The sequence below is a fragment of the Chenopodium quinoa genome, unplaced genomic scaffold, assembly GCF_001683475.1.
Source record: "Chenopodium quinoa cultivar QQ74 unplaced genomic scaffold, ASM168347v1, whole genome shotgun sequence".
NCBI lineage: Eukaryota > Viridiplantae > Streptophyta > Magnoliopsida > Caryophyllales > Amaranthaceae > Chenopodium > Chenopodium quinoa.
In genome coordinates, this window is record NW_018744113.1 from 387,007 (window position 1) to 414,982 (window position 27,976).

Sequence of the window (27,976 nt, forward strand, 5' to 3'; positions counted from 1 at the left end):
TCAATGAAAATAAATTAAGATAAAATAAAATAAGATCAAATAATTTCAAATAAAATTAAATAATTCAAGATGAGTTTAGATGAAATAAAATAAATTAAAATAAAATAGACTAAGATATTGTTTTAAAAACTTAAATAAAATCGAATATCTTAGAAAAAATCAAACCAAACCATGAACTTTGTTATTATTATTACTAGATGAAGCCTGTGCGATGCACGGTTTGTTAGTATTTTTTAAAAAAAATATTTTCATATTTATGTGATTAAATTGTTATTATATTAGTTTTAAAATATTAGATTAAATTCCTAATCTCTAAAGATAATATTTTGTATTTAATTAATTTAAACGTGACATTTGAATTATTTAATTGTAAAAGAAATTAATAATTTCTTATTTAATTGGCTACAACTTAAATTTATAATTCTACATGGCGCACTAAGAAAATTAAATCCTACGTGTCTCTCGTAAAACTCGGGAAAATATATATTAGATTTTTTTTTTTACTTATAAGTCTATAGTTGCATATATTTTATTGTGAATTAATAAAATTACAAAAAAAAAGGAAAAATACGCACTAAGATGAATCTAACAAGAACTATTTCCCCCCCCCCCCCCTTATAAATTAGTATATAATATGGTCAATATGTGGTTACATCTAAATATTAAACTAGACCAACAAACAAAAAATAAATAAATAAAATAAAATAAAATTAGACTAGAGCTATAAAATTAAATTTAATACTTTATGAATATATTCCTTAATACAATAAGTTGAATAAGAGTGGAGAAAAGGACTAATAGTTTACATTATTTCTAGTGGACCAATCCCAATAAGAATATAAGATAAAAGGCCCTAAAATCTATAACTATAACTAAAATAAAAACCTCTTACATCACTAATGTACACATGTCAATTTCTCATGAAAAAATTTTCCTCCAAAATTGCTTATGACATCATTTATATCATATTTTTCGCCTTCCAAATTCAATATTAGGAAAATAACTTTTAATAAATAAATTAAAGTGTGAACATCAATTAACCAAAAACGTATTAGTGATATTTCTCTTTTCAAAAACCCACATTTTATGAATTAATTATTTAATATTGTATTGAACTTTTTTATTCTAACTCTTGCATCGCACGAGTGCTAATCTAGTGTGTTACTATGAGGTTAAACCTCTATTAAATCATTAACTTATAAAGTTAACAAACCTTTTCACTAAACCAAATTTTATACTATTACACACTAAACACTTAAAAAAAACCCGTACTTCATCCCTAACAATAGTTAAATTAAAGCTTTAAAAGTGTAAATTTCAATTAACAAGTTTAAAATTAAAAATCAAGATAACTCAATTGGTCCCTAAAGTAAAGATAGTAGTACTAGTACTTTGTAACTTTTTAGTGAATAAGGGTAAATAATTTCGAAAATGAAATGTAAAGAATGAAAATAGTACAACTCCCTACTTCGCTAAATAGCAGTAGCCAGCAGGTGTGTGAGTGAGCGCAGCAACAACAACAGCAGTAGTAGCAGCAGCAACCGCAAGTGGGACCAACATCCTTTTTATTTATTTACTTATTTATTTTAATTCTCTCTCATATTCATTCACTCTTTTTCACTCTATAAAAACACTCTTTTCATTACAACATTTCTTCGACTCTGTCTCCACCCTTCTCAACGGCTCACCCTTTTCTCTCTCCTAATTTTCAGCTGAGCAGCAGAGTTTGAGCTGAACTATTTCAAGCTTTCCAACAATGGCGGTTTCTCTTTCTTCTCTCTCTTCTCTCCTTCTTCTTCTCCTTTTCGTCACTCTCGTTGCCGCTTCTCGTACTGCTCCCAGGTAATAAAAATGTTGCTAATTTTTCAGTTTTTTCGTCACAATTTCTCCTTTTTTTTTCAACTCAAATGCAAGCTACATTTTACTTCAAACCTCTAAATTTCCCCTCAAAATCACTTTTATTTCACACGTTTTTTCTTCCCTTCAATTTCACCTCAAAGTTAGGTTTTATTCAGTTTATTTTGAATTTCACTTGAAAATATGTTTTTATTAGATTTTTTTGAAAAATTATGTGGTGAAATGCGAATTTGAGAAATCATTTATTTTACATGTTTTATTTGTTATTATAGTCTTCACATTTTTGTTTATCCTTTCAACTTCACTTCAAAATTATGATTAATATATATATATATATATATATATATATATATTTCTTGAATTTCATCTGAAAATATGTTTTTTTTTTCCATTTTTAGAAAATTTATACTTGGTGAATGCGAAAAATGAAGGTTTTATTTTGAGAAATAATTATTTTACAGGCTTGGAGAAACAGAGGAGTTGCATAGCTTAAAGAACAGAACAATGGCGGAAAAGTAAGTAACAACAATGGCGGATGTTCTGTGATTTTCAATTTTTTTTTATTTTTTCAGTTAAACGACGTCAAATCAATCTGAACCGTTGATTCTCTGAAATCCTATGAAACAATAATAACCGTTGAGATATTTTTGCAACTTCCTCTTTCTTTTGATCTCACTCGTTTATTCTGTTTACGGTTACGCCTCGTTCTTAGGATTCCCATTGGACATGCTACACTTTTTATTTTCTCTCTCCTATTTTCCATAATTACCCCTTAATTAATTTATTAATTATATTTTTACTCTGTAAAAAGATTATGTAGTCATGGGTAGTATTGTCATTTAATTTTAGATGAATACCTGAATTTGTACTTCCCTGTTTTTCTGATTATCGAGCACTGTGGCGATCCTGTTGCGTACTTTGTATTTACCCTAGACCGTTAGTGGATAATTGTTTGTCTTCCCCAAATGACCATTTTACCCTTTTTTTTTAATATTTTTGAAAAAAAAAGAATGTGGAACAGTGGAAGAGAAGTCCCAAAATGGGTTAAATTTGGGTTATGTATTTGGTGTTTACATTTGATTTTTTTTTTTTTTTAAATTGGTATGGTAAGAGTCACAAAAACAATGATGTACTTGGAGTTGATCCAAGGTCTCGGGTTTAGTTTGGCAATGTGGATGTTATTAACTTTTTTTTTTTTTTTTTTTTTTTTTTTTGAAGGAATGGATGTTATTAACTTATAATTAAAGTTTGGCCTTTGATAAAAACTAAATTGCTTAAGAAAAAAAAAAGGCCTCAAGTATTTGTTGTATTTAAGAAATTTTATTTTAGGGACGGGGAGTCGTAAAAGCAATAATGTATATGGGATTCATCCGTCTCGGTTGATTTTGGCTATATGGATGTTAATTTAATGAATGTCGAAGAATGATATCCTATAATATTGCATATTAACCCATATTGGTCCCCTCTATAAACAAGAAAAAACCCAAATGGGTGTCACCATCTACATTCAATGGGTGGGTATAGGGTAGCTTCAAGCTTAGGCTGTTAGCCTGTTATTACATTAATGGTGAGAAAAACATGGAGCATTTCAGATTTTCTCACCATGTGTATGGTACTATGGTTAATTGTATTCTAGTAGAACGAATAAAAAATGGTACGGTATCACTTTATTCGTTTGTCCATATTTGGTATTTTTTTTTTTTATGTGAATGAGGTTTTATTTTATCTTTGTTGTTTTTCAGGTTGGAGGAGATTGATACATTTAATGAACATGCAGTGGCTGACCCAGAAGAGGTTGTTTCTATGGTTCACATGTGAGTTTCTTTCTCTAATCTGGTTTCTTGTTAATGAGTCTTTGATAAGGCTAACTTACAATAATATCCATTTCTTGTTAATAACGAGTCTTAGGTAAGACGAGCTTACAATAACTAATGTGATTGGTTAAAATGTTATTCCAAAGGATGCGAGTTAGAAGTTTGTCTTGCACAAGATTTTGCCTCTTATAGAGTTTCATTCATTTTTGGTGATTGTTATGATGTATACATTAATCGTACAAGATTGCTTTTCTGAGAGGCTAAATAATTGATGTTTGATATCATCACACATTTTGCACCTACTCATTCGGCGGTGACATAAGTTTTGGTCACACTTAGTTATTTTTGTTTATGGCTTTCTCACTTTACTTGCCTTTTTTTTCAACTTTTGAAGAGTAATAAATATGATCCTTATTGTGCTCTGCTTGTAATCGGGTTATGGTAATGTCACTGTGTGATTTATGCACCAACAGACTGTACTGTTTTAAACTTTTGATGTCATCCCTTTATCACCCACATTGTATCTGTGGATTCTTTTATTCCACGTTTCATTCGATTGATTTTAGATGGATGATCTAGCTTTCTCGAAGATGCATCTTTCTTGTAATGACATTTAAGAAACTCTAAAATTTGGTTAGGATTAATTTTGAGTTTTTGACTGATGTAGATATTCTTTCACAGAGTTGAGTATTCGGGTTAAATTTTCTGTTGGCGTTGCAAATTGATTCTGTTTGTGCAATGATGGGGTACAATGGTACTAATTAGTAGCTGTAAAGATGTTGGTTGATTTAATGATGAGCATATGCTATTTGTCTTGTCAATGAAAACATAATCACTAGATTAATAGCTGTTATTCTGGACTTTTTCATGCAATCTTGACACCTTGGTCTTTCATTAGATCTCTAACTTATTATTATTTGTCTTGTATGATGATGGAGCCTTTTCTTATTTGGCTCTAAATTGAATATGTTCAACTTACATTCTACTGACAGTACCTCTGTTCTGGACTTTATTCTGCAATGCATCTAGTAACACAGCGAAGTAGGAATTGTGGAAATAAATGTAAAATTTGTCTACAACTGAATATTGAGTAATTGTGTATTGTCGGTGTCTTGATATGAAAACTGTCATATTGAAGCTTTAGGCCCAAGAACAGTAGATATTTACTGCATTTGCCGTTTATTTATATACTCTACATAAAACAAGCCTAGTAAATTAGATGAGTATGTAAATTTATAATTTTCAAGGAAGGTTTTTTCCACTGATGTAATGCGTAAAAGATAATATAATGCAAGATTCAAATATCATGAAAAATTGCATGTCCACAGGGGAAGAAGCCTGAACCTCTCTTGAATTCATCACTTGTATCATATGTCACCTGAATTTCCTAGTGACTTAAGGGTTACACTTGACAAAGATAATGATATTTATAAAGTACTTGAGGAGTTGAGGTTGAGGATATATTTTATTTGTAGTCCTGAGGTGCAGTTGCTTTTATTGCTACAAGCTGTACTTATATTATGTCGTATTCTGCAGGAGTATCCAGAACAGCACTCAGCGAAGGAATTTGGGTTATTTTTCATGTGGGACAGGAAACCCCGTTGATGATTGCTGGCGTTGTGACCGCAACTGGCACAAAAACCGTAAGCGCCTAGCTGACTGCGGTATTGGTTTTGGAAGAAATGCCATTGGTGGCAAGAATGGTCGCTTCTACGTTGTCACAGACCCTCGTGATGATGACCCTGTCAACCCCAGGCCTGGGACTCTGCGTCATGCAGTTATCCAGGAAGAGCCTCTTTGGATCATATTTAAGCGTGACATGGTGATTGAGTTGAAGGAGGAGCTTATCATGAACAGCTTTAAGACAATTGATGGTCGTGGAGCCAATGTCCACATTGCTAATAGAGCTTGTGTTACAATTCAGTATGTGACAAACATCATCATCCATGGCATTCACATACATGATTGCAAACCCACTGGTAATGCTATGGTGAGGAGTTCCACTACTCATTTTGGATGGAGAACAATGGCTGATGGAGATGGCATCTCAATCTTTGGCGCAAGTCATATTTGGATCGATCACAACTCCCTCTCACACTGTGCTGATGGACTTGTTGATGCCGTGATGGGTTCAACTGCTATCACCATTTCCAACAATCACTTTGCTCACCATAATGAGGTATTTTGTTTCTGCATATTTCTGTAATTTTTTGCTTTATACTGACTTGGCGGTGGGGAGGCTGACATTATACGCAATGCAATATAGGTGATGCTGTTGGGACATAGTGATTCTTATGTGAGAGACAAGGCGATGCAAGTTACAATTGCATTTAACCATTTTGGTGCAGGCCTTATGCAGAGAATGCCAAGGTATGCACAGCTATACGTTATGTGTTCAATTCATGCTCTGACCAAGCTAGCTTTATGCTTAGTTCATGTCGTAATATAAAATGCTTCCTTGAAAATGCAGGTGTCGCCATGGTTATTTCCATGTGGTGAACAATGACTACACCCACTGGGAAATGTATGCAATTGGTGGAAGTGCAGCCCCTACCATCAACAGTCAGGGCAACAGATATGCAGCCCCAACCAACCCTTTTGCGAAAGAGGTAAACACTTGCCCTGTAATAAATCCCCTTAAACATGTTCAATGAACACGATTTTACATTATTAATGAATGATTGAGCTTCAGACATTGCATTAAATTTTGATACTGAGTATGGTGTGAATTATACTAAATTTTTAGGTGACAAAGAGGGTGGAGACAGCTGCAAACAAATGGAAGGGTTGGAACTGGAGGTCTGAGGGAGATCTACTGCTGAACGGTGCATACTTCACCCCATCCGGAGCTGGAGCCTCAGCTAGTTACGCAAGAGCCTCAAGCTTGGGAGCTAAGTCCTCTTCCATGGTCGGAACCATCACAGCAAGTGCAGGCCCTCTCTCCTGCCGCAGGGGTCGCCAATGCTAGCCCTTAGTTACAACTCTGTTCATAAGAAAAGAGTCCAAGTTTCCCTTTTTTTTTATTTTATTTTTTTTTATTGTCCATTTTTGGTTTTCCTTCCATAGATTTACCACAATATAGCAGCATTGATCCATTAAGTCACCTTTACCTGATTGAACCACTTTTCTACAGCTCACCGGCAAGTGTACATTTTTTACACATTGTCTCTATATATGATTTGATTAAACCCTCACATATCCATTGTCGAATCAATCATATAATTGGATTGAAGAAGCCTTTTATATCCATTGTTGAATCAAATTTGTGTGGCTTTTTTTATTTTCTCAACCTCGGCCTGCTTCATTTCAGAAGAAAGATTTCGCGATGACAGCAAGGTCAGAAGCGTTGTTCCTTTCTTCTTTTGGCTTTTGATTTACCCTTTCCTTTTTTGAATTCCCTCCAAAACAAATCAACCCTCTTCCTAAATTTATAACCACCTTTGCCTTTTTTTTCTGAAGTGTCAGGTTTCTACAGTTCTTTGTTTTTGATTTATAGGAATTGGGAAATGGTTTGTAATCTTCTTTTTCTTTTCTCTTGTGAGTCCTAGTTACACAAGTACTAGTTTGATTTGAACAAAAGTTACAATTGTCAAGAAACATTCAGAAATTGAATTGTGTGTTGCAGAATGCAGATCTTAGTCTATCAGAAACAACCTCCCCCCCTCCCCTACCCCTGTGATTCTCCTGCATTGCATCTTCAGACGGAAATTTATTATTGCAAATCTAACTCTGCCAAAGTATGAATACTTGGAAGCTCTCATCTTTCGAATTATTGGTCTTATCTCTCAAAGGCTGGTAGGAACCACACCATTAAAGAGAAAAAAATTATTGAAGTCTTTTAACAGAACAACAGTCTAATCAGAAGAGAAGAAATACATTAATGGGTTCAATTCCCCTGGCATGTTAGTCTACCATATTATTTCTGCCAAGTTAAGGAAAAATGGAATAAATACCATAGCATGTGAGGTAGGTCCAATATGCTGCATATTTGCATGTGATTAGTCAATGTGAGATGATTTTTAAGCCATCAAATTACAAGCTGAGGTTTCCCACTATAAGTTTGTGATTGTTGTAGTAAGATCTAGTATGAAATTTATGCCCCAACTTTGTGTCAGATTAGACAATTGGCCAAATGTTCGATTGAGTAACTTTGGACAAACTATTTTGGGTTGAATATAAGTATCAAGTTTCTTTATTCTTTCTCCATGTCTAAACAATCCTGGATATATACTGTGTATGCACCACTGGTATTTGTCCGTTCATTACAAAACCTTACATATACGGTTGTAATAGCTTATGTTGAATTATCGTGTCGGGTCAACTTTTGTCCTCTCTACACTATCATTACACTAGTGTAAGAAGAAATGTCTATAGTAGCAATGAACACGAGTTTAGGACTCTATTATATAGCTAAGCCAGGTTGATTTGTGTATTTGATTAATAATGATTAACATATTTTCGAATCTAACTCATTCAAGGCATATAGCGCTAAAATGCCAGATATTATGCATAATTCATATTATTCGTGACATATTTTTAGAGACATCCGATCAAATTAGAACTATATGTAAAAAAAAAATTTATATCTCCACCAATTTTTGTTTAGATCTATAATTTACTTGTGTAAAACTATAGTATGTGTTATTTTAGGGCTCCATAACAAACTCAAATTTGTTTGAGCTTAGCTCAGCAACTTCATTGAATACAGATGGCGGCAAATGAGAAAAGCGGCGAAAATAATGGGAAGGATCATTCATTTAAGTGGGCCCTACAATTTGCAATTACACATGGTATGGGGGCCCAATTTGTTCTAATCAGTCCTATTAATTGATGAAGTAAAGCTCACTCATTGGTTCATTGCCAAGAACTAATGACTAAAACATTAATGAGTATTGAGTAGAAATTTTTAATTTTTAATCTCCTTTCTTGGTGCAAAAGTGATATAAGATACTCCGCTTCACTTTTAATTTAGTTTAATAAGCTAGATAAAATTAAGGATTATTATTATAAAACACTAAGGACAAATATTTAACTTTCCCAAATAAGAGTAAAAAAAGGTGAGTTGTTTGCCCTAATTCGTAAGGTTAAGTAAGGACATTCCAATTTCAATTGATTTATATATTTGTAGCTTTTTGTAGATGGATAAAAGATTTAAATTACTCATGATTTCTAATAATTATTTATTTTTAGACAGTTATTGTCTCACAAAAAAGTTAAAATAGAAAAATTGTTTATCAACAAAGACAGGAGATTTTTGTCAATTTTAAAGTCTATGGTCAAAATGGATTGGATTAATATTGAAAAGTAAAAGTCAATTTTATCCTTAATGAAAAGGAAGGAAGAGGAGAGTCGGAGAGAAGAGAAATGTTAGTAAGGATAATTAAGTAATTTTACTACTTATCCCAATTTAATTCCAAATCATATCAAATAGGCAAACAATGGATAACATAATTTTTATCCCTATCCCATCTCTTAATTCCATATCTTTATCCTACCTTCTTATCCTTATAATCTCTATCCTATTCCTAAACGCCCCGTGAAGGATCTATAAGTTTCAATAAAATTTGTAATCATTCAAAATAAAATTAGCAATATCCTCTTAGTCAACCAATATCTCAAGTTATCAAAGTGAAAATTATTGGTCTATTATTTTAAAAATATTTCCTATTAATTTTCACAAAATTAGATTGTAGGTATAACGGGTGATTCAAAAAATAAGTCGTTTAACTTGAACTATATATATGCAAATTAAATTGAAAATATAAATTGACCTAAATCTTTTCTTATGATTTGATGATTTTAGGAATTTATTTTGGTTAGTCATTATGCTTTATATACCTAATTCACTCATTGTAGATGTTTGGAAGTTGGTAAGATAGCAATATAGAAAAGTTAAAGGCACAAGAGTGGTAATTGACTAATTGACAAGGTAGAATTAAAGATAAAAGTCAAGAGAAAAAGAGAGACAAAAAAGAACACTAATCTTTTTTTATACCTTTCAACTGTATGCCTGTATTGGAGAGTCTAAGTTATACAAGTACTTTAAAGGGGTAGAGACTAGAAAGGTTTAATGGAGAAAGTAACACCAAAATCTACCAAGTATTTGCCCAAAATCTAAAGGATTTTGTGTCGGTGCATACTTTACCAGCCATGTGAATATGATTTTACAAAACAATTAATGAATTGCAAGAGATATTAAGAAAAAGACTAAAATGCCCCCACAATCGAGGATTGATGCTTAAAAATTAAACAAATAATCAAAGTTTAAGTCAAATATCCATAATCTTTACTTTCTTTAGCTTAAAAATTTTGTGACCAATTACATGACTCAGAATTGATGCTTGTTATTAAGCATTGTGTGGGTGAAAAGTGTATCCAGCCTCAGCAAAATGGGATTTAACCAATGCAAGAGCTCGATACCGGTGCGATATCTTGTTCTTCTCTTCCTTTGGCATTTCAGCATAACTGTCAATAACCACAGTACACTTCATGGATGTTAATAATTAAAAAATAAATAAGTACACGCTCATGTAAAAACAGAGAAGAAAGCTTACGTCTGCTCGTATCCATCAGGCTGAAAAACTGGATCCCAGCCAAAATCGTTCGGCCCTCTTGCTTGAACAATCTTACCCTGCAATAACAAAGGGAAAGATGATCAATATCTTTTTGAAAAGCTGCATTCTTTCATTCTGCAGGTCAAGTTCAATAACATCATGACCAAAATTTGCCCATTGAAATTAGAACAAATGCAAAATACTTCAGCTGAATCCAAGGCCTCTTCTCACAAAGTTTTGTAATTGTACAGAATTGAAAACCAAAGCATCTAGTACATCAATGAAGTATTGAGGACATAACCCTTCTTGAAAGACTGATAAACAAGTCACCAAGAAGACTAGAAGAGCGAGGCAAATCTAAAAGCATCTATTTTGTAATCAACGATGATTTTTCATTTAGTGCCACCAAATAGTAGTAAAAAGGAGAAGAAAAAATGTCTTCCACCCAACCAACACAGCACAATTGCTCAGAGTACAACAGTTACTGCAACTGAGCTAAGTTTCTACTATTTATGGCCCTGGACCATAGATTGATCACCAAACAATACTTTTATAGTTTCATATATTTCAGCATGGATCAAAGTTCTCAAACATTTTTGGAGTTATCTAATCAGTGATTTTATATTATCCTAGAAGCCTATAACCGTACAGATAAATCAGAAGATCTAGATACCGAAAAACTCAAATGAGGCATAATGAAGGCCATATACAAGGTTTTAATTAGCATTTTAGTGATTTAACTGTACTAGGGTTAATTGAAGGACTGCTTTGTATTTTTTTTTTATCTTAATTAAAATGGCACTGTGAGCCTCCCACAAGGCCACAAGAAGAAAGCTTTCGTATATCCTCATTAAAAGGAGCAAGTTTATCCATGTGGAACTTGTGGCCTATAACTGAAAGATCTGCTTCCATAAATTACTATGACTATTTTGCTGAAGGACAGCAGCAACTTTCAAAATCCAAACCTTAGCAAACACTTCTAACCTTTATACATCAGCAACAATGCGCTTGAAAATAATTTCGATAAGAAAATTTCTTTAATAATTTTACCAAATGAGTGAAATAATTCAGCTACTTAACAAGGTTAGGGGTTGAGTTGGGCCTTCCTCATAATAATCTCAATGGATCTTGCATGAAGTCATAAGGATACATTTGGAAGAGTAAAAAACAATTCTTATAATTAAAAGACAACTTCCTTCTGATTTCCTAGAGGTACGGATGATTTCCATCTGACAAATACAGAGATAGGGACAACCGGCCAAGTGCACTTTAGATTGTAATTTAAACACTCAGTAGACATACTCTGCATAGATTGGATGATTGGCACTGTTATGAATTCCTAATAGACAAGGGCTAATTCGTGAAAAGATGCATCAATGCACATGATTAGGAAGTACTAGTAGTCCATGTAAAATGATAGTAAAATGTTTTAAGGCTGCAATAGTTTGGAATTAAAGTACAGACTCTAAGCCTTTGGGGTGAATTAACCAACAGTTGGAGTCCAGTTTAATCCTACCCCTCCTAGTACTCTTTTTCATTTCTTCCCAATTGTGGTTCAATAGTCAAGACTCAAGAGAAAGGAAAAACATTAGCAGGCACAAGTAACTATTAAAGTACAATAGCCTCCAGACTTGATGCCACTGAAAAATAAAGGTAGTTGGAGTTAAGTACTTTTGGCCTATTTTACATGGACAAGTATCGGGTTCGAATGTGGATGCGAGAGGCTGATATAACATTTTAGAAATTATAGAGACGGAGACGCCATCTTAATTTTGGACATGGGTACAGGGATGCGAAATAATAAAATTTAATACGATTCACATTTTTCAATTTTTTTAAAAATAAGAATTTGACAATTGGTGGTTTTTACACCCGGGTGTACATACACCCAAATTAAAGCGGAAAGAAAATAGCAAATAATTATAAAGTATAGGAAATTTTAGAATTTAACACCTCACAAAAACGCGAAAATTGATTTTAACACACCCCATAAAAAAAATTGGATTTTAACACAGACAAACTTACTAAAAATTGGTACTACCACCACTTAACAGTTTCCATCCAAAAATTCCGTTAAAGTATGGCCCAAAGTAACACGTGTCAGCATTTTATTTGTTTAAAAAAAGAGATTAAAAAAAAAAACAAAAAAACCTAAAACTACCCCAGCCACCACCACAGCGCCACCCCCGCCTTCCCCCCAACTCACCACAGCCCTCCCCGAAACCACCACCTCCCTTCCTCCACACCATCGCAACCCCCTCCCTTCCCCCACCATCGCACCATTGCAGCCCAAAAATTGATTTCCCCCAAAATCGACCCAAAAATTGAAGACAATCGACTCACCCCGAGACCGTTACCTTTGCCGACGAAGCCGCACCCCTGTTTTCCGGCAAAGTTGAAGTCCTTTTTCCCGTAGAAGCCGCAATATGTTATTAGGGTCGGGGCAGCAAGAACGAGGGGGAAAAGGGAATGGTTGGGCTGCGTTAGTGGGGGAAAGGGAGAGGGATGGGGTCGATGGTACATGGGAGGGGGTTTGGGCGCCGGCTGCCGGCAGAGGGGAGGGTGGTTAACGGGAGGGGTTTTTTTTTTTTTTTTTAATTTTTTAATTTTAAATTCATTATTATTTTTTTAAAAAAGAAAAAAAATAATAAAAAACTTAACGGAAACCTAACAGATTCCGTTAACTAGTAGCAAAATTTTTAAAAAAGGATTTGATAGGTAGTAAAATAAAATAAAATTTTTCCCAGGTAGAAAAAGTGAAATACACATGTTTAACAAGTAGCAAAAGTCAAAATTTCCTATATATTAATCATGTTCTTTGGTTATAATAATACAATTATGTTCTTTGGGTATAATAATACAAATTATGTTCTATTTACTCATATATATGTTCTTATATTTTGAATTTCGAATTTTTGAAATTTAAGAAAGAAATTTTGAATTATATTTGTGTAAAATTTATTTTAGATAGAGAAATTTTTGAAATCTAAATATTTTCTGATTCAAATGTAATATTTTGAAATTTAATTATTGGTAAAACTCAATTCATAATTATCTTTTACCTTTTTGATAATAAGTATCTCATTATATACTGTGTTCATTATATTTCAGTGATATGTTCTTTTATAAATTCATGATATACTTTAGGTTATTTTAGATTTTAACACCACTCAAACACGCGAAAGTTGTTTTTAACACCCAAAAAAAAATGGATTTTAACACCAGATAAATTTCCAAAAATTTGGTATTATTACCACTTAATTGATTCCGTTTAGGAATCCGTTAAGTGGGCCCATATAGCCACGTGTCGTGTTATTATTGGCCAAAAAAAGAAAAAAAAAAAGAAAAACCTAAAACTACCCAACCACCACCACAACGCCACCACCGCCCTCTTCCCAACCCAACACTGCCCTCCCCGAACCCACCACTGGCGTCGCACCACCGGCCCCAACCCTCCCCCTCCCTTTCCCGTAACCCTGTCGCCCCCGAAAACAACATAACCCAAAACCCTTGTTCCCTAAAACGACAACGAATTTGGCCACAAATGGCCGAAATCGGCCGATTTTGGGGCTTAGTGGCCTTAACCGACCGATTTCGGCCTTTTAAGGCCGGATTCGCCGCCGTTTAGGAGGGACGAGGGTTTGGTGGTTTTTGGGGGCGATACGGTTGCGGGAAAGGGAGGGGGAGGGTTCAAGTGGGTGGTGCGACGCGGGGGCTGCGTCGGTGGGGGAAGGGAGGGGGCTGGGTTCGCTGGCGCTGGCCGCAGCTTTAGGCGCTGGTCGCCGGTAGGGGGGAGAGGGATGGGTGGCTAACAAGACTACGGGAGGGCTAGGCTTGGTGGCTGTTTTTTTAAAAAAAAAATTATTTATTTTTTTAAAATTTTGGTCGCTGACGGGGGAGGTATTTAGGGTGGCTAAGAAGGTAGTGGTGGTAGGAAGGTGGTAATGAGGGTGGCTGGATCTCACTAACGGAATTATTAACTGAAACGTAACTGGTAGCAAAAGTTAAAAAAAGGGAATATGTTAGGTAGTAAAATAAAATAAAAGTTTTCATAGGTAGCAAAAATGAAATTGATGTGTTTGATAGGTAGCAAAAGTCAAAATTTCCTAATATATATTAACTTAAAGAACATTGTTTGTATTGTAAAGAACATATAGTTTAGACTCAAAGAATATATATTGATCAGACTTAAAAAAACATATTTCATTGCAATTAAAAAAATGATAAAAGAACATTCATCAAAATAGGAAGAACATCATCTTCAACCTTGAAAATAACACCAAAACATAAAAATTGATAACAAAAAATATTTGAAAATGCCTTTTCTCTCAATAACGAATTTGTCAATTACATCGATCTTTCAATTAAATGATCAATCAAAATGATAAAATCAACTCCGAAATAACATTAAATCACTTTGAAATTCAAAATTTTACCATAATTTCTCTCTATAAACCCAATTTCTTCCTCTTAACAAAAAAAATGATTTTTTGTTTATCAAAAGTAATATGTAATGTTCAGTAAAAAAAAAAAAAACATAAAAAATAAAAAAATGGAATGTTAATAATGAATTAAGGAATGAAAATAACAAATCAATCTTTTAAATCAAGAGGAGAATCGTTTTGATTTTTTTTTTTCTCGTGTACTTTGTATTTGTATACAATGTTCTTTCCGCTTTTTTATAACAAATGTATTTTGAACGGGTGTACCACCTTGGTGTATGATGAAATTTTCAAGAATTTGAGTGTTTCTGTGTGTGAGTTTGTTAAATTTAGGCTCCTAAGTTGTAGGCATCTTCCCGCCTGAAGTTTCCGGCCCACATACAAGAGTTATTATTATTATTGACCCAACATAAAGCCCAAACCAAGAACACTTATAATTGGCTGAGTGCCTCATACTATTAGTTACACTCCAGCAATCAAGTGCAAATATAGTAAATAGGTCATTAGTTGTAACAACATATGAGCTTACTCCACCAGCTGCACAAAGGTATGAAAAGGTACAAGCACATGCACTAGGGAAGTCAATAGGAATGAAAATAAAATGAAGTGTCCGACTCGGCTATTTTGGGAAAAAAATTCTATGATTTTGAACTAAAATGAAGTGTCCAAGTGCCGTACCCATGTCAGAGTATCAAGGGTCGGACAGGGTACTTAAGGTAAAATGAAGAGTGTGAATAACATGGACCGTGCCACGGTATTTGTGCCATGCCACGACACTCTGTACCATGCCACGGTGGTTAATATTGTGCCGCGGTAGATATTTCTTCGGCGGCGCTTTATTTCTAGGGTTCCGGACCTCATTTCTCATTTCCCCTCTATAAATACGAGGCTGATTTATAGTCTTAAAGCACCCATTCATACTCTCTTTCTCTCTTATACTCCAGCCTCAATACTTGCCTTCCCTATTTAACAATTCATCCTTTAAGCACTCCCCATAGTCCATACTTAACCCAAATTTATGTACTTAAGCCAAGGCGTGAAAGATAGAACTGTTTGAAGGTTTGGCCCCAAATCAACCTTACATTAATTTGATATAATTTTTATTTTATTATTTATTTTCCTTGAAGTTACCAACGTGTTTATTGTTTTATAGATACTAACGTGTTTATTGGCCCTAAACGGTTTTTATTATGTTTGTCATATATTAATCGTTGTTATTATGGTTAAATTGTTTTCAATGTTAATATTTTATTCTATTGTTATTGTTAATCACCATATTGCATGTTTAGAGGGAATATGTAATTGAAAATCATAACTAGTAAGATAAACGATCGGTTTAGGTTCCTTTTTAATCTTGTTGCTTAATCAAGTGATCACAAATATTTTAGAATTACGTGTGCATTAATTTACCTGATTTTGTTTGGAACAAATTTAATTTTTGTTTGCATGCCTTTGAGATCGCAAAAATACTTTTCACAATAAGAATCGAATAGAGGTCGGTACGGGCAAAAGTGACTCCATGAATCACTTCGTACCGTACCATCATCCCTGATCATCCCTTCTTGGTTATGAACCATATGGAGTTAGTAATCTCATGGATTATGAATAGGGTGTAACCTTCACGAGTCAATCATTGTTGCCTTTCGTTGTCCCTTAATCGTGGTTGCATTAATTGATCTGTGAACGGTTTGCAAGTTTATTAAAAACTTGTTGGCAGCTCCATACTTTATTTGTCCTTAATCGTTGTCTCTAATAGTATATGTCAAATCTCGCTTCCTATGAGTGCCAAACATATTCACACATGCTTAAGTAAGCGCGCTTCAAATAACGCCTACAATTTGGCGACTCTATTGGGGAGGATTTTTAGTTATTTATTGATTTGAGTGATTGAGATGAGTGGATGAGACTTCAAAGATTCTCGAATCGTATTCCTGTGATTAATTTGGCATTGTTGCATATGCATTGACGTTTTAATGTTGTATTTAGGTTTGCCTTGTAGGAAAATTGGAATAGCCTAATTGCGATCGAAAAAGTAAAAGCATTGTACACATAAAAACAATCTAATGGTTCTGCCTTTTTCTGCAGCTTCCTTCGTTTTTTTGAAACCGTATGTGTTCTACATACGTTTTATCCCCAAGGGATTTACGCTCTACCAACCCGAAAACGTTCATGACAATAAGGGTTCGTCTGAGTTTATAAATCCACCCAAACCATGGAGTCGAGTTCGATTTCATCACGAACTCGCGAAGCCAGCCGTTGGCATACACCCTTAAGGGAGGTTGTCTTGCTAACACGTCTAAACTTTTAACCATGATACACTTTTGACACCCAAATAAGCTTGACCATAGAGGAACATAGAACTTGACCTTAGGTTACGAACTTCATTGCATCGTCGTGACTATATGTTAATTGGCATTATTAATGTGTTTTTCTAACCCCGAAAATGTTTGTTCATCTTATTGTTTTGACTAACGTATGACCGAGGGACTTTATTCCACATAGTAATAATAATTTCGGACTTTTAGAATTGAATAAAAATGGAAAATACACAAACAGACCCCTGAAGTTAAGTACCGTGCCACATCAAAATTGCCGCATCACGACATTCAATGCCATGCCACGGAAAATTGAATCGCACCAAGGTACTGTTTGCAGTGCCACATTAGTTATACCATGACACAGTATTCGGGGAATGTTGCTTTTAGTCCGTTTTTAGTCATGTGTGTCTCTTCTAGTGTCACGTCTAGCCGTACGGTCGTAACACGCGTCTTATCACCTCATCTAATCACTCACGAGTCAAGTATAATCCTCACACTTTCTTATTTTTACTCGAGTTGTGCAACATGTAGTTCATGACCGTACCTTAGGTTTGTCTTGTGTCGTTTTTTAAGGAGTAAGTCGGATGGTAACCTCCCATACCTGCTTTTTCTAAAAACAAATTTCAAAAACTTTCTTTTATTATTTTCCCCTTTTCTTTTTCTTTTTCTCTCTTGCGGTTAGGAAGCCAAGAATAGCTTCATTTTCCTGAGAAGAAGTTTCATCATAGTCGAACTTGAAACAATATGTTTCTGGATTCCAATAGTCTAAGGCCACTCTTAGAAAATCATGTTCGATTGCTACGCGCCTTAATGCTAACAAACCTCTAACAAATATTGTTTCTAGTTCTTTTTTCTCCAATTTGGTCAAATAATACAACCAATCGCGTATTGTGTTGTCAAAATCTCTTTGAGACATTATTATTGAAATATAAAATTCTAATTATTTTTTGTTTCGTAATTATGCATAGCATGAAATACCAGTTATAATTTATAGGCAAGAAGAGTCTCAAATTAATTAAACTACGCCAACAACATGCGCATTGTGACACGATACAAAGTGTCACGGTAATTAAATAAGATCAAAATCAATCTTTTACCCTTCATTCCAGATTTTCTTTGAATTTTCTATCCTCCGTTTGTCTTATCTTTTTTTAGGGAGTTTTATTTTAATAAGAACTCCACTCCTTTTTCCGTGAGTTATATAATAAAAAAATTTTAAAAAAAAATCTACTTTATTCTTATCTTTTTATTTTTTCCTTGTTTTTTTATATTTTGAGTTAGTTTAAAAACTTAGTCCAATTTTTTTTATTTCTTGTATTTTAGGAAAAATGTAAAAACTTTTCCCATTTTATTTCTTTTAAATTTTGGGGAAGTTGCAAAACTTGTCCCATTTTTATTTCATCATATTTTTGGGAAGTTGTAAAACATGTCCCATTTTTATTTCATTTTAACTTGGGAAGTTGTACAACTTTTTGCATTTTACGTCGTTTCGGTTTTTCTTTTTTGGGAGGTCACACGCACACATTAATATACACAGCGAATGATCATGTTGTTGATTATTTGATCATGTTTTAGGTGACTGCCCGTCGCATAAGGAGACTTAGAGATCCCATCCATGTCGATTCGTTATCCGAGGTCAATCGGTATGGTTAAGGAGCATATCGATGACGCTGCGAAGGGCAATGTACAGGAGAGGAGTAGGATATGGAGCCGGTGAGTTCTTCAAATGGTGTTCTGATTTTACTTGATATTGCCTGTTACTGACTCATTTTTGTTTGCAGGTCCAGCGTGATGACAAGATGAGGATGTTGGGTGTTATTAACGCCTTGAGGTATTGCATCATCAAGTTACCGTGGGGGGAGCTGTCGTAGGAGTCCAGACGACGCCTACAAGGTACATTTGAATGCTTTTTATTTTTGTATTTTGCATCACTGATCATTATCTCATCTTACTTCTGTCCGAGGCATGGAGGCTCGCGGTGGGAGAGTCTAGCCATCACCGGCGATCTCCAACCTCAGTAGCAGCAGTCGCAACCGTCTCATCCATTCCAGTTTTCGAGCTTATGTAGTGACTTCTCCTTTGGGGACCATTCGGTTCAAATGTATTCGACAATGCCTCCACCGAAAGTGCCCATGGGAGCAGTTCCCATGGGAGCAGTTCCCATGGGAGCAGTTGACACTTGACTTCTACGGGAGCTCTAGAGTCGAGTAAGGACACGACTCCACGTACTCGGATGATGGAGGGACTTTTTGGCAGGCCACTTCTTTATCAGAGAAAGCTTGACCCGAGCTTTGTACCTAGTTCATCTAGATCAAGAGATTTTTTACCGAGAGACTTTATTGTATAATTGTTATTGACACTTAGACACTATCATCGTAGTATGACTACTTCGTACATTTTATTCACATTTTATTTTCTTATTTGCTGTGTAGGTTAGTTGATGAGTGACATTTATGCCACTCTTTTATCCTTTTTCTCTAAGGATTTACCCCTCATTTGCACTTGTTTGAGTTTTTTCAAAGCGTTTTATCTTCGTTTTTGTGTTGTTTTGTCTTTTCTCGTGTTTTCCTCTTTATTCTCTCTTTCCTTGTGTTTTCTTAGTTTTCTTTGATATTTTGTAGATGCTCAAGGGGAGGGCGCACAGCAAAGCATAGGCTGCGGTGAAGGTTTTTCAAGGTTGCGGTAGATGCCTTGCCGCGCCCTAGGAGATGCCTCTCCTCAGCCACCCGCGGGTGCTGCATCTAGGGCCGCAAGCGCGGCGTTTTGAGGTTCATTTTCCCCTGTTTAGGCCGCGACCTCTCCTTAGGTGGAGGCCTCTCCAGTCTCCACCCGCGGGCGCGACTTGCTGGGATAGGCAGTTCCGTACCCGGCCAAGAGAGCGCGTGTCATGCGTAGTGAAGGCTCTCCTTGGGTCTTTATTTCCGGATTGGTGAATGCATATAAATAGCCTTCTTATTGAATTTTGTAAGGATTCCTATTTTCCAATCAACCTTAGAATCTAGTATTTTTAGAGAGAGAAAATTGCTTATTCTTCAAGTTTCATCATTGTAATCAAGACTTGGTCAAGGTTATTTCAATCCAATGGTAAAACTTTAAGTTTCCTTCGTCAATCAAGTTTCTCATTAGTATTCTCTTACCCTTTCCTTTAGTTTGATTTATTTGCTTTGATATTGTTTGTTTTCATCTATTTCTTTAGTTGAGCTTGTTGGATTTGTTTTTCCTTTGTTTTTAATCATGTTTAGTTTTGTGTTTATTAAACCCTTGTTTAGTTTTGTTATGATGGTTAGTTTCTCTTCCCTAGGCTAAGTTTTTAGCTAGGGGTAGGGGGTGAAAAGCATGTCTTAATATTGATGATTAATGATGATTTGATTGAGCTCATGCTATAAATTGATGAATGTATGATTTTTTATGGCTTGAGATTATTAGTAGCACATTGTTTAATGTTCCCTAATTTAGATACACGAGAGTGATTTGAATCAGGTTAAGATCACTTTTACTTTAATTATTGCATGAAAGTGAATTGTTTAAATAGAGCTTTATGTGTAGTGCACTCTTTATCTTTCGATTTGATTAGTGTCTAATTGGATGCATGAAAGTGATCTCAATCACGCCAAGACCTAATTCATTGATTTGCTTAGACAATTGCATGAGAGTGAGTTGTTTAAGTAGAATTTAGTATTCTATAGCATGATGTTCATGATAATCATCGTGGTCCATCTTTATTTAATCGTGTTTGACACCCCCGTACCCCCTAGCGTTGTTTCCCTTATTCTAATTCTTCTAGCTTTTGATTTCTTATTTTGCTTGTTTTCATTTCTTCGTAGTAGTAGTTTGACTATTGAAAAACACAAAAAACATTCAAAATACCCCTTTGCAATAGATTCATAATTCACCTTGATTGAGCAAAACCCCTTTTCCTCGTGGATCGATCCTTTGCTTGACCCTATACTTGTATTAGGGTAGTGAAGAGTTTTAAATTCTGTTTGATTAGGAGGAGGTAGTAAACGGCCCACTTCACCCCGATTATTAGTGTGTGTGCCTATTTGTGTGTGATTAATGACGCGAAAAATTTCTGTAAGTTTTCATAAAAGGAGGGTACCAACCTTCTCCCAAAAAAGAAAAAACCGAAAAGATGTAAAATGCAAAGAGTTTTACAACTTCCCAAAATAAGAAGTGGGCTAGTAATTTGTACTAATAAATCTTTCCAATATTGGAAGGGTTTATTTATTAAAGAGGAAAAGAAGTTGGATCCCTCTATTTTCCTCCCTTTCTATTTGCCAAACCATATAAGAAAACAATCGCTTTCATTTTACCTCCTGTACATGGTGCCTCTAAAGGCAATATAGGCGATAATGGTGAAGTGATGCCTTAGTTTTAAAAAGCGCGAGGCGCACCGAGGAGCAGAGGGTCCCTAGAGCCTAGGCGCAAAGCGAAAGCGCACGCCTCTTGAATATGAGGCGCAAATTTTTTAATGTGAATTTATTTTTATTTAACTTCTTTTTTGACATTAAAAATTTATTTAAATATCAAATTAAAGTGATAATTATTTCATTTTATTTTACGTAGTGCTGTTTTGAAGAAATTTTACAGCTTTTTGTTATTATTTTTCTTAAAATACTTAAATTTAAGCATAATAAATAATTTAACCTATTTTTTTTGGTAAAAAAAAGGGAAGGTGGTCAGGTCACGTGGTTAACAGTAAAAAAAAATGAGGAGCAGGCTTTTTGGTAATAATAATATAATAAAATAAAAAGTAATAAAGAAAAAAAAATTACTTTATCGTAGGTAAAAGAAAGAATAAGAAGAGTCTGAGACCGCAGAGGAGAGAGAATAAAAAGCAGCTGAAAAAGAAAGAATGGAGAAGAGTCTGGATCGAAGAGAGAGAATAGAAGCAAAAAAAAAAAAAATACCTGAGTTGCTTCACCGGTGCCGGCCGCCGGTATATTTGCAGCCGGAAACCACCAGAGATTGATCTCTTGCTGTCTGCCGTAGCAAAACCCACCAATTTTTCAATTGCAAAGCAACCCGTAAATTAGGGTTTTTCTAAAATTAGGGCTTTTAAATTGGGGGTCAAATTGAGGTGATTTCATTCAATTAACAAGGGGTTTTTGCTCGAATTACCTCTCTAAAGACTAGGTAAGCTTTAATTTGGAAAAAAAATGTGTTTTTTTTTTACAAAACTAATCCAAATCCCCTTCTCTCACGCCTCTAAACATAAGGCGGCTCTGCGCCTTACGCCTTGGAGGCGGTTTGAGGCGCGCGCCTTCTGGAATGCGCGACGCCTAGGAAGGCCGAGGCGTTTTGGCCGGCGTCTCGCGTCGCCTTGCGCCTCAACTGCGCCTAGGCGCGCTTTTTAAAACTAAGAGTGCTGCAGCCTTTTGCTCTGAATTGTGGCTCCTGTACGTGTACTAGAGCAGAGCTATTAGCAGTGTTGAGTGGACTTGCAATAGCTTGGAACGGTGGGTATCGTAAGGTGCAACTTAGAGCGGATTCTGAGGTCATAGTTCGTTTGTTAGTGGATGCTATTCCAACTAACTCCCCTTTTATACATATTATTTGAAAGTGCAAGGCTTTGCTTGGCAGAGATGGTTGGATGGTGAAGATTGGCCATTGTTCCAGATAGGCGAATAGAGTGGCGGATTGGCTCGCTAATCATGGAGTCTCTTTGGTGCAAAAGATGGTCATTTTTGAGGCAATCCCGAAGGATCTTGGAGCCGTTTTATTAGAGGACTTGGGGGTATGGCGCTCCCTAGGCAAGTGCCGATGAATAAGGCCTAGTTTTCTTTATTTTTGGTTTAGTAGGTAGTTCGTGTGTTTTGTTTTGTTCTCTTTTCTAGTTCCTAGCTTTGTTCTCTCTTTGGGGCTAGCCCCTCGTATTCACCAAAAAAAACAAAAAAAATTGTAAACCTATTTCTTTCACTTACAGTTTGAGTTCCTTACCTTAAAGGACCCACAAACTATCCTCCAAGACAAAGCTATAATTGTGCAACCCCCCTCCCCCCCACTGCGCTTCTCAAAAAGATGATGTAAATAGGTTCTATTGTCACTCAATTCATGCAATTAGCAACAGTTGGTGCATTCCTTATTCTTATCTTACTTCATTTCTATCACTCATATCATGCAATTACCCCTTCACTTCTGCATGCTTTGGATGCAGCTCGGAGTTTATACGTGGCCACCCCCTTGAAGTCTTACGAGTCACCTATCCCTCTACAAGCCATCCTCAATCTATCCACCCACCTCGAAACCCTATGGTTAACAAGATGGTTGAACCATAATCCTCTCCAAAAGTCATCCCTTCCAATCTTCCCCTAACAAAGGCATATTGTATACACATTTTTTTCTTCTTATTCAAATGAAAATACTTATGTTTTTTGTTCTAATTGCCAAGCTATTTTCAAATAGAAAGATGATTAAAAAATAGAGGGGGTCAATGGTAATGTCCTCAAAGTCATATAATATCAGGTGACAAACTTAGTTGTTGAGAAAGTGGATGGATGAACAAAGGAAAGTATGCCATTTTAAGGGATAAAGAAAAAGGAAATGTACTCTCTAGGCTTGGCTCTAAGCTGCGTAAACTAGTTCTACATCACAAGGCCAAAGTTAAATGGGGCCTCCTGTTTACTTTAAGCTATATATATTATGTATAATTGAAGTGTATAATTGAACGTGGTGGAATGGTTGGGGGCTTCATGAGTAATTTAGTTGGTTCGAATCTTGGCTAGACTTGTTCATTTTTTTTTTTAATTTTTTTTTCTACATTTATAGTTTATACATAAGGCCCCATTTTGTTGAACTAGATTAGTAGCACAAGGCCTCCATTGTGATTGATACGACCTGGTACTCTGTAGATCTTAAGCTTTATTTAAAACCACTGCATCTCCGGACTGTGTGTGTAAATAAGGTATTCTTAAAGCATTATTTGCACCATTCTACCTAACCTCTCTATCCACCCTCTTCTCCGCTTTTCATCTTCCGTACCATCATCCCAACTAGCAAAACAGGCCCCAAAGTGACCATCTAAGTTGCTACATTGATATGTATGAACTTGACTGTGCTAATCAGTTAGCAAATCCACATTTGACTCATTATCTTTCACTATTTCATGATGCTGCTACAACTTTACACCTGTGTCTGATTCAGTAGTTGATGAGAGCACATAATTATAACTACAAATTGAGTTACCTTGATTCTCAATGACAAGTGCTTAGAATATTTCTTAACATGTTTTCAGAAAGTACAACACTTGAATAAGAAAAAACACACAGTTAACCTGTATTGAACAAATTTTGATTAACATAATGATAAGTGTCAGTGGATTAGTAGACACTCATTTCTTAGTCAATTATATACTAACATTGGTTAGAAGAAAAAAACACTGGCATCAAATTGTTTCTGAATCCTAGATGGTACAACAAACCTTAAAAGTATTTCAAGACTTCAGAAATCAGAAAACAAAAGTACATACCATAGTTTTCCCCACAAAGGTGATAGGATCTGCACTTGGTCCAAGGGCAAGAGAAAACACACACATAGCATATGCTGATTTATCTTCATAAGCCTTCAGCAAATTATTAAGACCTACAATAACCATAATAAAGCGGAATAATCAATTAGGTAAACACCGACACAGGTTATGAAAATACAAAAAAAGGATGATAAAGCAACAACCTTCATGACCAATTTTTTCAAGAAACCATTTGCTTCAGATGTACAATTTGAGGAGCACCACACCACAGCCATGTGAAAACATATCAAAAGGAAACATGTCAGGAAAGTAATGTAAGATATTATTTCCTATTTATGAAATCAACCAATTGCATATGTAGTGCTATATGATAATAAACAGAGCAAGATCACCACAAACATAGTAGATACTCCAGATAGTAAGGCCAAATGAAGCAGTTTATACCCAAAACAGATGTCAGTAGCAATTTCTGACCAATCTCTCTGTAAAGTGTAAAGACTGTAAACAAAGTCTCTCGATGTTTTCTTGAAACACACAACCCCAAATTATATTACTCAAGATTTTCATTCTATGAACAAGGAATCACCACTAACTTTTTACATTAGTAATTCCAAGTTTTTATCTAATTTAAAAACCAATTTACATGTATTTAGAGAAACAAGCAAATGTAGGATGAATCTCATTATTTTAGTAATAGGCTTAAGAAGTAAGCTTAATATAACTTTATTCTTATCATACAAACAATATTTACCCATATACCATAATATTGCTGCTAATTCATAATTTTATAAACACATTAGCACATCATCTAACATACAAAAGAATAAGAAAGAAATTGGCACCTCAACTCAGCAAATGAAGAAACTTACATGTAAGGCCCTGCATTAAAATCAGAAAATATTAGGGTTCGAAACAAAATCCAAAATAGCAAAAAATTAGAAAATGGAATTTTTTTTAAAAATTGTGTTTGACAAATTAAATTTTGTTAACATACCAGGAAGCCCTTTAAGAGCGTTGAAGCATAAACAAGTATCTTCAACGAGAACAGGTCCATTAACCTAATCCAATTAATAATAATTAATAACCCTAATAAACAAATAATCCTCAAAAACAAGAAATCAAATAATCCATTAACCTAATCCCTCAAAATTTGTTGATTACCTGAATTGCAGCCAAACGAGCTTTTTCCTTAGAAATATCTTCAGGCTCTCCTTGCAATTCTGGCACTGCATTCAATAACAAATTAAACCAAATTAAACTAAATTATAAACTTATGAACAAATTAAGAACTGGGTATTTCTGGGAAATGGCAATTACAGTCGAGTTTGAGAGATTGAAAAGGGATGGATTGACCAAGAATGGCTTTAACTTCCTCTAATTTTTTTGGGTTTCCAGTCACAAATGTTACTGGTTTTGGTAGCATCAACCCTCTTACAGTTGCTCCCGACATTTTTGAAAATTCCTACTTTTTCTACAGCAAGCTATTGCTAAAACCCAAGAGAAAGAGACTGATTAATTGGTTTGTAGCGAAAAATAAAAAAAGAAAAAAATGAACCGCTAAATGTGGCTCCCATTTCAGGACGTTTTACCAAATTGAGCTTTAAACGGAAACTATTTACGAAAATGGTTGCGTGGCAAAACTATTTACCAAACTAAGCTTCCAGCATAAAACGCTGTCCGAGACAGCGTTTTATGCTCTGGTATAACGCTGTCTCTGACAGCGTTTTTACCTTTTGTATTTTTTTAAAAAAAATTATTAACAATTGTATGTTGAACATAAAACGCTGTCCCAGACAACGTTTTACCTTCTGTATTTTTTTAAATTCAGTAGGGCATAAAACGCTGTCTCGGACAGCGTTTTATCCTTGGGTTTTTTTTAAAAAAAATTCAATGGGTAAAACGCTGTCCGGGACAGCGTTTCATGGCCATATATCAGTATGTTCACTTCAGCAGAATGCGCAAGAACTCAACCTCAACCTCAACGCTTTCCCTCCTCCCTCTCACACTAAACCACGACCGTACTCAAACACCCGCATTGCCGCCGCCGCCCACCCTTGCGCCACCGCTGCTGCCGCCACCTTGCTGCTGCCCTCCTCCCTCTCACACTCACTCACTCAATTTCGTGGTTAGCCCTAAACTGAATTTAGTGTAATTGCATAGTTATTGTGGTTAATTATTGTGAATTGTATGTAATTGCTCTTACTTGTTGTTAATTCATGTCAATTGCATGTAATTGTTGCTAATTATTAATGAAAATGTGGTACATTGTTGATAATTATTGATGGTGATGTGGTACATTGTTATTGAAATTGTTCATGACATTGGTGAAGTTGATGATGGTGAAAATGTTGAAATTATTGAAATAGTTTAGGTTGAAATTGTTGAAATAATTCAAATTGTTCATGAAATTGTTGAAATTGGTGAAGTTGTTGAAAGTGAAGTTGTTATAGGTGAGAAGAGTCTTATTTCAGTGTTGATAATTTACCTCGCTCTAGATTTCGATAATCCTAAAATGTGTTTTGGTTATGTAGAATATGGCGTCACAAAATGTAGTTTTGTTATGCCGGTGGGGAGGAGAAATGTTGTTTGATGGACCCCGGGTCGAGTATAGTGGGGGAAATATGGAACCACTAACACTAGAACCGAACATGACTATGAATGATTTGATGAATGAGGTTCATAGTAGTATTGGTTCAGACCCGATGACCGTTGACGTACACATTAAAATGAGGTTTGAGACCGGCAATGGGGTTCAAGTGTTACCGGTTTCTACGAATAAGCATGTGACAGCTCTAAGGAACGTTGTTGCAATGAAGGGTGTTCCCACTGTAATATATGTGGAAACGGTGCCTATATGTACCCAACAAAGTACTCGGCCAGAACAACAATCTACACGTATTTCTGGGTACAACACAGAGCCCTTTCAAGTGCCGTCACACGACATTCCATCAACTGAATATGGGATGGGATCTTTCAGTCGAATGCTGCACGACGATCAATTTGACATGCCATTTAGTTCTCATATTGCTTCACCTGTACATGGGGGGGCATATTTGGCATTGACTGGCGAAGCTTCACCGTCTCAGCATGCGCCGAATCATCTTGAAGATATTGTGAATAACGAACTTTCTGTGTATGATGTGTACACAAATGATGAGGCCGATAGCGGAGAGGAGGAAGATGGACTTCAGAACATGGATGTAGAACCTGCTCGGATGGAAGTGGGCGAGCCCCTGGTTAGAACTCCCATTCCTTGGTTCAGTCAGGTGAACGAGAACTACGAAGTTGATCAGGATTGGGCCGAATCGGGTAGTCATACGTCGTTTGTTCCGGGGGGGGGGGGGGGAATTTGAGAAGGGGATGTGGTTCGAAAGTAAGAAAGTGCTCCAAGAAATGGTGAAGATGTATTCCATACAGAGGAATCAGTTCTACACCACAATTACATCGAATGAGAGTGTGCTTCATTTGCGGTGCAAGAAAAAATGTGGTTGGATGCTACGGGGTACCAAATCTAGTAAGCACT

The 27,976-nt window shown here is 35.4% G+C and overlaps 2 protein-coding genes across 2 annotated transcripts; one reads left to right on the top strand and one right to left on the bottom strand.

The window, feature by feature from the left end:
- Nucleotides 1-1,624: 1,624 nt before the first annotated feature.
- Nucleotides 1,625-7,830, top strand: LOC110692461 (probable pectate lyase 8). The gene is made up of 7 exons (XM_021869461.1): nucleotides 1,625-1,842; nucleotides 2,319-2,372; nucleotides 3,600-3,671; nucleotides 5,208-5,850; nucleotides 5,938-6,041; nucleotides 6,142-6,280; nucleotides 6,418-7,830. Exons 1-7 carry the CDS (start codon nucleotides 1,757-1,759, stop codon nucleotides 6,637-6,639), a joined length of 1,320 nt encoding a protein of 439 aa, XP_021725153.1. The 5' UTR covers nucleotides 1,625-1,756; the 3' UTR covers nucleotides 6,640-7,830.
- A 1,803-nt stretch (nucleotides 7,831-9,633) lies between these two features.
- On the bottom strand, nucleotides 9,634-26,024 carry LOC110692462 (inosine triphosphate pyrophosphatase-like). Its single transcript, XM_021869462.1, has 8 exons — nucleotides 25,771-26,024; nucleotides 25,615-25,679; nucleotides 25,448-25,511; nucleotides 25,323-25,332; nucleotides 24,657-24,688; nucleotides 24,454-24,566; nucleotides 10,226-10,302; nucleotides 9,634-10,136 (listed from the first exon to the last, which is right to left on the bottom strand). Exons 1-8 carry the CDS (start codon nucleotides 25,901-25,903, stop codon nucleotides 10,019-10,021), a joined length of 612 nt encoding a protein of 203 aa, XP_021725154.1. The 5' UTR covers nucleotides 25,904-26,024; the 3' UTR covers nucleotides 9,634-10,018.
- Nucleotides 26,025-27,976: the final 1,952 nt, after the last annotated feature.